Source organism: Schistosoma haematobium, chromosome ZW (assembly GCF_000699445.3).
Source record: "Schistosoma haematobium chromosome ZW, whole genome shotgun sequence".
Lineage (NCBI taxonomy): Eukaryota > Metazoa > Platyhelminthes > Trematoda > Strigeidida > Schistosomatidae > Schistosoma > Schistosoma haematobium.
This window is the reverse complement of record NC_067195.1, coordinates 69693917-69710443: the sequence shown is the minus strand read 5'-3', so window position 1 is coordinate 69710443 and position 16527 is coordinate 69693917. Positions and strand designations below refer to the sequence as shown.

Genomic DNA, 16527 nt, shown 5'->3' with positions numbered 1-16527 from the left:
AAAGACATTTTTCGTATAAGCATAACAGTGAAATATCAAAAATTACCTTGTCAGTTTTACAATCAGTTAATTCCATTAAAAGGGATAAAAATAATTAACCTATTTATAAATTTTATACAAGGTGAAACGTGATTAGAAAAATGACTGGGCTCTCAAAATAAATACCTAGTTCAGAGAGAAAGGTGAAACATGAAAACTAAGTCTTTAAACGCTCTCTGTCATAGAATGTTCTTTAAATTACAAACCAGAAATTTTGTATTTGGCAAAAGCAACAACGTATAAATGCTTGGATATTACAATTAAAGTATAAAAATGGGTTGCATTTATCATAAGAATGTATGTGTTTTATGTGTAGAGCAGTGCGAACTCAATTTAATTTTCTTTTTAATGAGAAATACGATTAATAACCTTACGATTTTTTCCTATCTATATATTTATTGTTCAGTCCAGCAGGTTGGGATAATCATAAAAAGATTAATATCCTAGGTGAAAATTTAACAAAAATCAATGCACAGCATCCTTTTTCTACTGTTATCCCAAGACCAGTACCACGTAAAGCAATTCACAAAGAACCAGAGATAATGGCCATTGATGAACAGGTATGCCGTAATACTTGTCATTTACTTTTTAAAATCATTACATAATACTCGTTGCATATAACATATGTTGAATATATGTCCATAAGTTGTACAAAAAGGACTCACTTCTGGGGTTGTTAATGGATGAAGGGAGATCTTAGTAAATTTGGAAACTACAGTGAAACCATACTACTTCCAATACTAGGTGTTTTTCGACAGAATATTTCTGAATAAAATGAATGATTCAGAAGACCTTCAACTTTGAGATTAATAAAGCTGTCTTTCGCAAAGATCAATCATATACCGAACAAACTGATGCACTAAGGATCATCGTTGTCTAGTCAGTCGGATGGAACTCATCACAATACATCAACTTTCTTGATTATGAGAGGGCATTCGATAGAGCTAATAAACAAACTTTGTGGAACTTCTTTAGACACTATCGTGTATCAGAAAAGATTTTCACCATTATATGGAACTCTTACAAAGGACTGGACTACAAAGTCGTACCTGAAGGACAGTTCATAACTCCATTCCAAGTGATAATCTGTCTCAGACGAGATTACCTAGTCCCACCTTTTCTCTTCTAGATAATAACTCAGTTATGAAGATAGTATTAGCGGTAATAGAGAAGACCAGGGATCTAAAATACGATTCAGGAAATGTGAATTAGTGACATAAAAAAATGAGGAACTTAAAGGATTATAATTTGGGGAAGACAAAGAATGGATGCACCTACGCCTTTATTTTGACGGATCAATTTACTGCCTGTATGTGTTGTCGGGAATCGGTGAAGAGATTTACTCAGGACCTAGAAATCTTAATGGATCCAAACGCATATCACTTCTGGCATTTGACCAACATAGTACACATAATAATAATTGGAGATTTAACTAGACAGATTCAAAAATTACTTAGGACTGAATCCCAGTAGTACATGAGCACAATGGGTATTCAGCATTTTAAATAAGTTTGCTTAGTGAAAGCTAATGATTGATATAAGTGATTTATCTATATATTACTTTCAAATAGATCTTATTTTAGATTCACATTAGTATCTTCATTTAAATGAAGTCGTCATGACTAAAGAAATCACCACTTTTTATGGGAAGCCTATTACTATTTATTATGTTTACCGATAATCTTGTTGCAACTAGAGTATACCACTTAATGAGTCTATAGAATGCAATGATGGGGAAAAGTTGCAACTCAGAAGAATTGTTACTGATTTTTTGTCCATTACACTGGATAGCCTAATCGACTAGAGTGTCCAACCCAAATAAGGCGAAATCTTTAAAATATGTAAAATAAAGAAAACGTTTTTAAATATTAGAATAGCTACCGTGAATAAACGATGAAGTTACCATTTTCATGGAAAAAAAATGAAAAAAAGATTCTTTATGAAACGTTTCCTGAGCTCTAAATTATTTTCCTAAAAAGGTATTTATTTCTAATTTGCAAATCATCAGTAGTGTACACCTAATATAAATCCGTAAGCGAAAGCATTCTCCCATTACACTAATTTCAACAATCTACGCAACCAAATAATAAAGCAGGGCCGATGAGGCCTTAACTAGGACAAACCATACGTACAGCGCTGTTTTGTTCATAATGCTTCTTTAGATGGTATCAGTTCATACTGGAAACTACCATCACCATAAGTAGTTCACTGAGACACACAGAATATATATATAGTCACAATTGATTGATCACTGGGTGGTGATCAATGTCATGTGTGTCAAGTCCTTCTTAGTGCAGATCGAATGCTATCGACCGCGGGATGGAATCCTTCAAGGAGCACCAGTTCCCTCAAGATTACAGGTTCACCCTGCTGACAAGTGCCAAGTAGCATGAAACCCAGGTCCGGGTTTTTCTGTTGACTCCCTCCAACCACCATCTAATATATATATATATATATATATATATATATATATATATATATATATATATATATATACAGTGTTACAAACATTTGTATATTCTTACAATTTTATATATAATAAGTCTCAAGGAATATTGTTTTTTTACCTAATATAACAAAAAACCTGTAGCTATGGCGTATAATAATATTATAAAACCAAGATTTCAGAATAATACACATATTGTTAATAATAATTTGCGAGAATCTTAAACCTTACATGAAAAACAAACACATGATTACAACTTCACCTCAATTATAAGTGTGTTCAATTGAAAATTCTGTGTGAAAATTTCTATTCCTATTTCATTATTTTATCAAAAATATAAAACTTTTTTTGTTATATTCAGCATAAATATTGTTTATTACAACGTGGTTAATAATAAGTTTAAATAATTGGTTTATTGTTTATTTATGTGCATAAAGTAAATCATTAATCCTACTAAGGTATGACATGGTTTATTTTGCAACCAGCTTATTTTCTCAGTAATAGTACTATTGTATTGAACAAGAACACAGGTGAGGACAATCGAATGTACTTAACACAAAATTACAGGACTTGTTAATAAAATCTAACAATCATAAAGTAAATACTTAATTTGCAAAATGTACACCAATCGTCCCAAAATGACTCAGATTTCATTGTTCTTGCATTTTCATACAAATTACATCCTGTTTCCATTCTTTATTGTTCGATCCTCTTGTCTCTCTGCTGCCAGACCTTCTGTTCACGACTAACATCATATACTACTTATGTCAATATAAGTAGCACACACACTATCAAAAAAACTAATAGACATTGAAGGAATTGGAAATTTTCGAGAAGCAAGAAGCTCAAAAAGATTTTTTTCATATTCACTTAATCAGTAATGCAAAATCCAATGTTTTTTTAAACAGTATATACAAAAGAAAGGCTTCAGTAACAACAGGTACATAATATTGTCTGATATTAACGTCAAACTAGTTTGATGAAAAAATAATCACCATTCTGGAATTTATACAATTTACAATTCTCAATTCATAAATTTTCAGTATGAAGCTATCCTTCTGATTGTCAGTAATTTATGTGAAGCTTTACAATCTGTGGCGTAAAAGAACATACATTGTAATTTATTACATAGCTTTAATTTTCTGTAATGGAATAAAACTAGATATTTTCGCCATTCGACTTTTCCAAAGAATTATCATGGGTGCTTATTAGCCAATCAATAATTATTTTAGAAAATTGTTTCAAGTTTTTTAAATACGAAATATAATTTGGTGGGGTTTTATTACATGTTATTGATTATTGTAGGCTTTTCTCCTTCGACTTTCAACAATCAAAGAAAACGAGAACATAGATCCTAACATGCTAAAAGAATTCTTAGGCTCTGGGGGTTTACCGTCCAATTCAAAACAGCCTGCAAATAGTTTTAAAATTGGATCAGGTGCTAAAACCATGGATGATAACAGTCGTTTACCGATCAGTCCAACCCCTATATTTCGTACAAAAGTAAGTTGATTAATAATGAAGCGATAGATACATGAATAGTACGGTGTTGTATAAATACAATTTGATTACTGGTTATTTGGTTCAGTAGGGTGTGTAGAGCTACAGAAAACTGATTTCGTATTTCAATGAATTATGAATAATATTTAACAAATAATACCAAGTAAAATATGTTTTTTTAAATACTGTAAGCCTATAATCTCAGTAGCGATAGTATTTAAAACACAGAAATTTCTTTACTGACTTTATGCAGACTTTTAGACTCTTGGTACTACAAATTTAGAAGTATGAACAAAATCAAAGGCGGAGATATGGTTGAAAAATTACTACAATTTCCTGAAATCATCTGGAAAAGATGCCAAAATCAAAAATAATCCATGGATTCGATCAATCATATTAGGAAGGAACCTGAATATAACAGGTTATCAAGTGTGTTGATTCATCAAACCTATTAAGGACAGTTCTCGACTGTTGTGAGATTTTTAAAAAGATTTTCGATGTCTCTTAATAACAAAAATTTAGAATAAAATACGTGCAACAGTTTACAAAGAGTTTATATTAACTTTAAGATCAATGTATACTGATTATCTAACATTTCATCCATTTTCAACATTTTCTGAACAGATTTCTCCAGTAGGTCCAACAAATAATCTAACTAGCACTCCTTCTATACAAGGTACTTCAGATGGCGTACTAGCTGATTTCTTTTCAAATCTGCTTAAAAAGCGACCAGTTGTAAATAACACTACTGGAGAAACGTCTACTGAGCCTCAGCTTCAACGTACATCACTATCATCAGGTAAGCTGAAGTAACAATGAATTTAGTACACACAACTAACAATGTTATCCAGATACATTAAACTATTATATTGCTTTTGTAAAAGCTATTAAATGAGTTCTAACATTGAGAAAAACTGATCAACAGATTAATGCTTTATTAAAACCTATTCAATAAATGAAGTACATAATGTAAAATGCTTCTTACTTAAGAATTTAAGTCGCTATACATCAAATTAAAGAATGTTTGGATATTGACGTACAAATATATGTTTGCCCACAACTTCGAATACATTGGTTGCTTGGATCTTCTCACTAGTGTTTTAGGCTGTGATTAGTCAGTCTCTGCACAAGCTTGTGGCTATCTAGACTTAGTAACTAAGTGAATAACGTGATGGAGTTTGAAGCAAACGGTACTGGGTTCAAGTTCCGGAATGAACGTTAACTGTGGGATCCAGATACATCCAGCTGACGCGTCCAAAATAGGATGAAACGCGTGTCCTGGATCATAATACTAGCCATCATCCATCTCTGCTTAAAGAAAACCTCATGGTTTGTTTGCTGATGAAAAACGATGGCTATGGAAATAGGATATTCTGATATATATCTATACAGTGTAGAAACTTTTCTACGTGAAATTGACAGAAACATTAGAAAAATAACAAAAAAACAGGTGATGGGTGCTAAGCACCTATTGGATTGCATATAATCTTGGTTAACATTAATGCATGAAATTTGAACTGAATATTACAGGTACTGTAGTGCTACCATAGATTTGAACTGGATGAAAAAAATCCAAATGATTACCAGATATAGTTAATATTGCCATCTCAGTAGTACTTCTTAACTGTATGTTCACACTATTGATACCTTACTGCATAAAAATATCCAAGTGAATTAGATCAAACATAATTAGTTATAAGTGATACAGGTTCTTAATGAATTGAACTACGTTATGAGTTACCTTTATTCTCCTTCACAGATTTTTCAAGGACTAAAATATCTCCAGAAATACTCCAAATTTTAGGTTTAAAAATACCTTATTCTTAGGTTAAATGTTTATTCGAAACGTATACTTGTTATGGAATTTTGAGAAACCAAAAAATACCGGTTTAATTCAAGATAAACATCACCTTACAAATAATACAAAACCGTAAAATCAACTCAATAAATTATTGCAAACAGTTGAAAAAGTTAAGACGTCATTTAAAATATCTGTTCGAAGAGCAGAAAAAATCCTAGAATCAACCGTTTCACACAGAATACACACAAAATGCTCTAAAAAATGAACATATTTATTAAATGAACTCAAATGATTAGTTACTGTAGGTTTCGAATATGGAATATCATTTAATAACTAAAAATTTTATAATTTGTAGACCAAAAAGACAAACAACAAGACAACATGGATACAAGTGTAAAATGTTCAAGGAACAGCACAGATCAAGATGGGGAAAAACTTTTCACTATTGGGATTACAGAAAAACACACAGAGTACGCGAAAGTGGAAACAGATTTTAACGACATTACCAAACAAAACGAATACACGGAGACTGATCATGAAAAAGTGAAAAACGAGAGTGACGAGACAACAAATAATGCGTCAGGAAAACTAGAAAAAGATGAACCTCAACAGAAGCAACAATATGAGATAACAAACGGAAAAAAAACAAAAACAATGGGAGAAAATAATGGACGCGAAGAGTCCGAAAAATTAGTAAGGTACAATGAAAATATACAGTCAAAAAGTGAAAATACAAACAGCGAGTTACACGAGACGAGTAATCAGGATCTCCAAAATCAAAACAAAACTCCCACTGAACTCAGAGAAAAAATTGGTGAAGTGGATAGTTCACAAAAATTCGACGCTCCTTTGGTCGCCTGTATGAATGCGTCGAAGGCACACTTAGATCCAATGACTGATCAACCACCTGTTGTCGAGTTGTCACAAACATCAGATAATCTGACTGACCACATTGACACAGAGCATCTAAACAACCAACTCCACACCTCTCCTGACAACACAAATCCCACTGACCTCAACGACGAAATCAATGAAGTGGACAGTGCACCGAACTCCCAGTCGACAATTGTTCCGAGTCACATATCTCCATTGTTAGGACACACCTCGGAAACCAGTATCACTACAATTCGCAGTGACACGATGACTGAAGGTCGTTCTGACGAGAATCACGAACTACCTGAGACTAGTCATCAGGACCTCCAAAATCAAAACAAAACTCCCACTGAACTCAGAGAAAAATTGGTGAAGTGGATAGTTCACAAAAATTCGACGCTCCTTTGGTCGCCTGTATGAATGCGTCGAAGGCACACTTAGATCCAATGACTGATCAACCACCTGTTGTCGAGTTGTCACAAACATCAGATAATCTGACTGACCACATTGACACAGAGCATCTAAACAACCAACTCCACACCTCTCCTGACAACACAAATCCCACTGATCTCAACGACGAAATCAATGAAGTGGACAGTGCACCGAACTCCGAGTCGACAATTGTTCCGGGTCACATATCTCCATTGTTAGGACACACCTCGGAAACCAGTATCACTACAATTCGCAGTGACACGATGACTGAAGGTCGTTCTGACGAGAATCACGAACTACCTGAGACTAGTCATCAGGACCTCCAAAATCAAAACAAAACTCCCACTGAACTCAGAGAAAAATTGGTGAAGTGGATAGTTCACAAAAATTCGACGCTCCTTTGGTCGCCTGTATGAATGCGTCGAAGGCACACTTAGATCCAATGACTGATCAACCACCTGTTGTCGAGTTGTCACAAACATCAGATAATCTGACTGACCACATTGACACAGAGCATCTAAACAACCAACTCCACACCTCTCCTGACAACACAAATCCCACTGACCTCAACGACGAAATCAATGAAGTGGACAGTGCACCGAACTCCCAGTCGACAATTGTTCCGAGTCACATATCTCCATTGTTAGGACACACCTCGGAAACCAGTATCACTACAATTCGCAGTGACACGATGACTGAAGGTCGTTCTGACGAGAATCACGAACTACCTGAGACTAGTCATCAGGACCTCCAAAATCAAAACAAAACTCCCACTGAACTCAGAGAAAAAATTGGTGAAGTGGATAGTTCACAAAAATTCGACGCTCCTTTGGTCGCCTGTATGAATGCGTCGAAGGCACACTTAGATCCAATGACTGATCAACCACCTGTTGTCGAGTTGTCACAAACATCAGATAATCTGACTGACCACATTGACACAGAGCATCTAAACAACCAACTCCACACCTCTCCTGACAACACAAATCCCACTGATCTCAACGACGAAATCAATGAAGTGGACAGTGCACCGAACTCCGAGTCGACAATTGTTCCGGGTCACATATCTCCATTGTTAGGACACACCTCGGAAACCAGTATCACTACAATTCGCAGTGACACGATGACTGAAGGTCGTTCTGACGAGAATCACGAACTACCTGAGACTAGTCATCAGGACCTCCAAAATCAAAACAAAACTCCCACTGAACTCAGAGAAAAATTGGTGAAGTGGATAGTTCACAAAAATTCGACGCTCCTTTGGTCGCCTGTATGAATGCGTCGAAGGCACACTTAGATCCAATGACTGATCAACCACCTGTTGTCGAGTTGTCACAAACATCAGATAATCTGACTGACCACATTGACACAGAGCATCTAAACAACCAACTCCACACCTCTCCTGACAACACAAATCCCACTGACCTCAACGACGAAATCAATGAAGTGGACAGTGCACCGAACTCCCAGTCGACAATTGTTCCGAGTCACATATCTCCATTGTTAGGACACACCTCGGAAACCAGTATCACTACAATTCGCAGTGACACGATGACTGAAGGTCGTTCTGACGAGAATCACGAACTACCTGAGACTAGTCATCAGGACCTCCAAAATCAAAACAAAACTCCCACTGAACTCAGAGAAAAAATTGGTGAAGTGGATAGTTCACAAAAATTCGACGCTCCTTTGGTCGCCTGTATGAATGCGTCGAAGGCACACTTAGATCCAATGACTGATCAACCACCTGTTGTCGAGTTGTCACAAACATCAGATAATCTGACTGACCACATTGACACAGAGCATCTAAACAACCAACTCCACACCTCTCCTGACAACACAAATCCCACTGACCTCAACGACGAAATCAATGAAGTGGACAGTGCACCGAACTCCCAGTCGACAATTGTTCCGAGTCACATATCTCCATTGTTAGGACACACCTCGGAAACCAGTATCACTACAATTCGCAGTGACACGATGACTGAAGGTCGTTCTGACGAGAATCACGAACTACCTGAGACTAGTCATCAGGACCTCCAAAATCAAAACAAAACTCCCACTGAACTCAGAGAAAAAATTGGTGAAGTGGATAGTTCACAAAAATTCGACGCTCCTTTGGTCGCCTGTATGAATGCGTCGAAGGCACACTTAGATCCAATGACTGATCAACCACCTGTTGTCGAGTTGTCACAAACATCAGATAATCTGACTGACCACATTGACACAGAGCATCTAAACAACCAACTCCACACCTCTCCTGACAACACAAATCCCACTGATCTCAACGACGAAATCAATGAAGTGGACAGTGCACCGAACTCCCAGTCGACAATTGTTCCGAGTCACATATCTCCATTGTTAGGAACTACTTCAGACATGTTAATCAGTTTATTACCTGATACTAATACCTCGTACGTTGGTCTTTCCGCCATTCTAGCTAACGAATGTAATGTGGCTGTTTTACCTGATATGGCTATATCGGGATCTGATTCTACATCCATTGTTCTTGCTGATGCAGGATATTCCGAAAAGATATCGTCAAATGATAATTCGATTTTGTCTGAGGATTGTTCGAAAACTGTTACTTCACCGATAAATGAAGAAACTACATCTCGTGCTCCTTCAGTGATCAATTCACCACTCTCCATTCAAAAGTCCCTAGAACGTATAAAAGTTCATTCGCGTTTGAAACCGTCGTCTTATACGAACACCACAATTCAGAAGAACAAATCTTTACCGCCAAGCCCTAAACTATTACGAAAACCAACAGTTAAACAACACATAAGTGGTTCACAAAGGTCACCTACAGTGACTGGACCGAATTTTGGACAGACAAATATTTTAACGAATACTAAAACAAAGTATGCAATTTCAACAAGTGCGAATGCATCACCTAATCTTATCAGAAAACCATTATCGTCCTTGTCAAAGAACACTGATAGTAAAAAGTAGAACAATTTTATTTTTAGTATGTCACAAAAAGAAACAATGAGAAGAAAAATTAATTTTTCCACATTATTTTCATTACGATCATTATTTTACTTAAAGTTTTTACTTTTAATTATAATACATAACGTAGAGTGATTGTTCTTAACCGCTTTATTATAAGATATTATGAGGTTTTATTCAGGATATATATATATATATATATATATATATATATATATATATATATATATATATATATATATATATATATATATATAATGAGCCTTCTCTTATAACAAAATTGATATTCATATTTTAATGTATGTTTTTGGTGTTTCCTTCATTTACTAATGACAACAATAATAATCATAAAAAGAAAGTTAAGACGTTGAAACGAAATTAATGCATGGTGTTAAAACAACCATATTACTATCACTTGAGCATAAATAACTAAATTCACCCATTTACTAGCTACTTGCGTATAGGCCACACTATATGTGTGGGGGCTAATGATATTGCTCGGTTGCCGAATCTGAAGTAGGTGTAGCGGGATTTCAACCTAGAAATCGGTGCCTGAAAGTCGAACAGCTTAACTTTATTTGACGGGGCGAGATACACACAAATAGCATACAACTCTATTTGAAAATAGCACGCAAAAACAGTGTGATGCAATGTCCCATTGCCCTTACCAGAACATACAACAGGTTAGGTCACCATCACTTAAAAATACATAAACCATCAGTTAGACAGAGTGAATGGAAGTGATAACTTAGTCGCCTGTTTTGACGAAATCGATTATTTAACCACATAAGTTTTTGGACACGAGAAATTTGTGTCATACACTGAGTAGTTCTAAATGAAAGATTAAACTGACCGATAAAGATAAACGAGCAAATAGTAGTTTAAATGAAAAACGACTTCCAATTAAATCATATAAATGAAGATATAGATCAAAATTTTAAGCAACTGGACACTAAAAACTAAGATCACTAGGTTAATACAAGACTCACAATATTCCTTTTATTGCATAAATCAGGTTTATATCTTGTGATAGAGATACCTTTAACAAAGCTGAGTTTGGACGTACTTACTTACTGATTAATTTGAATGATTTTTGAACGTCAGGTAAGTGACCACTGAATACACAAGAAACATTTAGTTTGAAATTGTAAAGAATAGGTTTAAAAATGAAGATAATAAGCCTTGCACTTGTTTTTCCATGTACATGCTTTGAGACCTTTATATTAACGGGTATACAACAAGTTGTTGTCACATGATGTTACTTATGATTGTGATAGAAAAGAGAAAATATGCACTTGGGCTTAAATTCCGAATATTTTATTACATTCCTGTGTTCACTCATTTATAGCCTAAACAAATAATTTATTTTCCAGTTTATTTGTTACTCAATTTCATATTGCAATAATATTGATCAACGTCACTATAAATTTGCTTTTAAATTAGTTTGACTAAAATTTTATTTCATTAAGTTAGTTCTCAAAACTCTTGTATATAAATTCCTTCTAAATACATTTGACCATTAGAAACTAGGATTTTCAGAACCACATTTACTTCTGAACAACAATACCCAAATGAATAAAGTTAAAATTTAAAAAAGGTGAAATGATCAAATTTTTTATTAGGATAATTTATGAAATGTAGATAAGTTTTCCTGGGAGAAACAACGCCATGATCAAGTGAAAAGTGGATTTTCGGACAAACCTTCATTAACATTAAAAAATACGCGCGAAAACACACTTGAGTTCCTAAAAATCACAATCTTAGTGGCTAATTTTCGATGAGGCACATAGCTGCCACAACATTTTCCACCCAACGAAAGCAATGAAAAATTTATTTTTCAGTGTTTCTCTTGTTAACTGTAGGAGAATTGAAGCCAGAAAATAGTACAGAATTGTACAATTATCGCAGTTATTGAATCATTCATTTGAACAGCGCAGTGTAGCCGCCTACTACTCAACACATTTGTTTCATGTGTTACTTACGTCATAATTCTACCAAAATCCAATCCATTCCACCTCATTTTTAAATATGAATAGTTTTACTGGCGGAACCTCAGATGATTTTAACGGTACAAATTATACAGCATTAAGATAAGGATGTACCCTAAGTGCATACAGTCATCTGATGACAAAACTCTAGAGAAGATAGTTACACAATTACCATGATGTACGATGTAACTCAATGTAGTTTATCTAAGAAGACATTAAGCAGACAGACAGTTCTACTACTGTATAAAAATGTATCATATTTGTAACAGATTCTTATCTGTAACTGTACCCTAGTACAATGACTAAGTTCAAAGGTAAACCGCATTGCGACAATGCCATAAAGCTCAATGAGATTATATAATACTTTATATATATCCTCACTGAGAATTAGAAGTAGAGTCTGTGGTAAAACCGTTGGATCAAATCATAAGAATTAGGAAGTACTGAGGCAAGTTAATACGTACTCACACTGTATAACTAGACACCTAATAACTGCGGTTTAGATTGCATAGATGAGTCTTACAGAGAACCATCGATAGTGATTCGCAAAGCTTCTATTTAGAATATATGACTTCAATCTTGAGCATGCTAAACTAAACTATTCTACATTCACTAAAAAACTTCTTGCACACTTCCTATGCTGCTTGCAATTATGGAAATCTGAGTCTGTGAACTAATATCACAAGTATTACCCCTCTTTAAACGTTGATTGTCTTTAAATAAACTCCGCCTGGAGTCCCTCCGGGGGCTACTGTCGGTCCCAAGCCTGGATAAAGGAGGAGGGTTGGGCATGAGGTTAGCGTCCCCATCCCGTAGAAAACTAACTCGCTAAAAAAACGCTAACCAGAAAAAATTATTCAAATCTTTTAAACTCTGCCCTGGGAGTCAGAAGGTCTTCATTTAGAAGGATTATGAAGCATCATGATGAAAGCCGAATTCCTTCGGAAGTTACGAGGCCGATGCCCCTTCTGACAACCAGAGCGACCATTTATTTAGGTACATGGAATGTTCGTACAATGTGGGACACCGGGAGAGCCTTCCAAATTGCTGCAGAAATGAGAAGATACAACCTAGAGGTACTTGGGGTCAGTGAAACACATTGGACACAAGTTGGACAACAACGACTAACTACAGGAGAGCTCCTGTTATACTCCGGCCATGAAGAAGAAAATGCACCACATACACAAGGAGTTGCATTGATGCTGTCCAAACGAGCACAAAACGCACTTATAGGATGGGAATGTCATGGACCAAGGATCATCAAAGCCTCCTTCAAAACAAAGGAAGAGGGCAGTTCAATGAACATCATCCAATGCTATGCGCCTACCAACGACTACAATGAAGACGCTAAAGATCAATTCTACAATAGGCTGCAGTCAATCGTCGAGAAGTGCCCAACAAAGGACCTGACCATTCTGATGGGAGATTTCAACGCCAAGGTTGGAACGGACAACACTGGATATGAAGACATAATGGGACGACACGGACTGGGAGAAAGAAACGAAAATGGTGAGAGATTTGCAAATCTATGTGCCTTCAATAAGCTGGTCATAGGCGGCACCATATTCCCACATTAACGCATACACAAAACCACATGGACTTCACCGGATCACTTTACACAAAACCAAATCGACCATATTTGCATCAACAAAACGTTCAGGAGGACTATAGAGGACGTGAGAACCAAGAGAGGAGCTGATATAGCATCAGATCATCACTTGCTGGTCGCCAAGATGAAATTGAAACTCAAGAAGCACTGCACAACGTAGCGGACAATATCACAAAAGTTCAATACGGCCTTTCTTCAGGATACTGACAAACTCAACGAATTCAAGATAGTCCTCAGCAAAAAGTTCCAGGCCTTTCATGATCTACTCAATGGAGAAGGAACTACTGTGGAGAGCAACTGGAAGGGGATCAAAGAGGCAATCACTTCAACATGTCATGAGGTCCTGGGTCACAAGAAGCACCATCACAAGGAATGAATCACTGTTGATACACTGGATAAGATTCAAGAAAGGAGGAACAAGAAAGCAGCGATCAATACCAGTCGAACAAGAGCAGAAAAAGCCAAGGCACAAGCTGAATACACAGAAGTAAACAAACAAGTGAAGAGGAGCATCAGAACCGACAAACGTAAATATGTGGAAGATTTAGCAACGACGGCGGAAAAGGCTGCAAGGGAAGGAAACATGAGACAATTGTATGACACGACAAAGAAACTCTCTGGAAATCGCCGCAAACCAGAACGACCAGTAAAAAGCAAGGAAGGCAAGGTAATCACCAACATTGAAGAGCAACAAAACAGGTGGGTAGAACACTTCAAAGAACTCTTGAATCGACCGGCCCCACTGAACCCACCCAACATCGAAGCAGCACACACGGACCTCCCAATCGATGTTGGCCCACCAACAATTGAAGAAATCAGCATGGCCATCAGACAAATCAAGAGTGGCAAAGCAGCAGGACCAGACAACATCCCAGCAGAGGCACTAAAAGCAGACGTAGCGGCAACTGCAAGGATACTCCACATTCTCTTCAATAAGATTTGGGATGAGGAACAAGTACCAAAAGACTGGAAAGAAGGACACCTGATCAAAATACCGAAGAAAGGCGATCTCAGCAAGTGTGATAACTACAGGGGCATCACTCTTCTCTCAATACCGGGAAAATTCTTCAACAGGGTATTGTTAAACAGGATGAAGGACTGCGTAGACGCCCAACTTCGGGACCAACAGGCAGGATTCCGTAAGGATAGATCGTGTACAGACCAAATCGCAACTCTACGGATCATTGTGGAACAATCAATTGAATGGAATTCATCACTCTACATCAACTTCATTGACTACGAAAAGGCATTTGATAGCGTGGACAGAACAACACTATGGAAACTTCTTCGACACTACGGCGTGCCTCAGAAGATAGTCAATATCATACAGAACTCATATGATGGATTACACTGCAAAATCCTGCATGGAGGACAGTTGACAAAGTCGTTCGAAGTGAAGACCGGTGTTAGGCAAGGTTGCTTACTCTCACCCTTTCTCTTTCTCCTGGTGATCGACTGGATCATGAAGACGTCAACGTCTGAAGGGAAGCGCGGGATACAATGGACATCTAAGATGCAGTTGGATGATCTAGACTTCGCAGACGATCTGGCCCTTCTATCCCAAACGCAACAACAAATGCAGGAGAAGACGAACAGTGTGACAGCAGCCTCAGCAGCAATAGGTCTCAATATACATAAAGGGAAAAGCAGGATTCTCCGATACAACACAGAATGCACCAATCCAATCACAATTGACGGAGAAGATTTGGAAGATGTAGAAACCTTTACATATTTGGGCAGCATCATTGATGAACAGGGTGGATCTGATGCAGATGTGAAGGCACGGATCGGAAAAGCAAGAGCAGCATATTTACAACTGAGGGACATCTGGAACTCAAAGCAACTGTCAACCAACACCAAGGTCAGGATTTTCAATACAAATGTCAAGACAGTTCTACTGTATGGGGCAGAAACCTGGAGAACTACAAAAGCCATCATGCAGAAAATACAGGTGTTTATCAACAATTGTCTACGCAAAATACTTCAGATCCATTGGCCGGACACTATTAGCAACAACGTACTGTGGGAGAGAACAAACCAGATAGCAGCGGAGGAAGAAGCGCTGGAAGTGGATAGGACACACATTGAGGAAAGCACCCAACTGCGTCACAAGACAAGCCCTCACATGGAATCCTGAAGGTCAAAGGAAAAGAGGAAGACCAAAGAACACATTACGCCGAGAAATGGAAATAGACATGAGAAAAATGAACAAGAATTGGAGGGAACTAGAAAAGAAGGCCCAGGACAGAGTGGGTTGGAGAATGCTGGTCAGCGGCCTATGCTCCATTGGGAGTAACAGGCGTAAGTAAGTAAGTAAGTAAGTCTTTAAATAAAAACGATAGTACAACTAACTGTTCGGTCAAACGTTGGAGAGTTTCGGGAATAAGCCTTCCTGTTTCAGATTCACCGTGACTGAGTAACCATGAATTTAGACCGTATCCATGCACACGCTTTGTGAACAGCTTACAACTTATCGTGATGGTAAACATTAGAAAATTCAAACGTAAACACTACAGTTCACGATATGTTTTCCTCCTAGTCTATCTTTTGAAGAAACAATAGGGGGTTAGACTAGGATTCATGCATCCAATATATAGTGAATGAGAAAAATAGATGTAGTTAAAACTGGGCTTGTATTAAATCTCTTTAATCTATTTAGGAAAAGTGTAAGTCAGTCAGCTACAACGTAGGACCAGGCACATATATGCATCGGTCCAGGTTGCCATACCGCATTAGCACAGCAAGATGAACACCGGATTCATAGCAGTGGTTAGGTCAAAGGTGGTAATATATAGGAGAAAGATTGCATATAAGGATACAGTACAGGAAGAAAGAATTAGTTAGTAGAAAGAAAGATATGAAGCGATTTTAATCTCTTAGTTTAAGGAAA

The 16527-nt window shown here is 36.8% G+C and overlaps 1 protein-coding gene across 1 annotated transcript in view; it reads left to right on the top strand.

Moving 5' to 3' along the window:
• Window positions 1-10043, top strand: part of DYNC1LI2_1 (Cytoplasmic dynein 1 light intermediate chain 2) — a 29894-nt gene extending 19851 nt beyond the window's left edge. Inside the window, exons 8-11 of the mRNA XM_051212166.1 lie at window positions 446-599; window positions 3791-3988; window positions 4610-4784; window positions 6142-10043. Of these exons, the coding sequence (XP_051072319.1) occupies window positions 446-599; window positions 3791-3988; window positions 4610-4784; window positions 6142-7079 (1465 nt within the window). The 3' untranslated portion in view covers window positions 7080-10043. The remainder of the gene's footprint in view (window positions 1-445; window positions 600-3790; window positions 3989-4609; window positions 4785-6141) is intronic.
• The last annotated feature ends 6484 nt before the right edge of the window (window positions 10044-16527 follow it).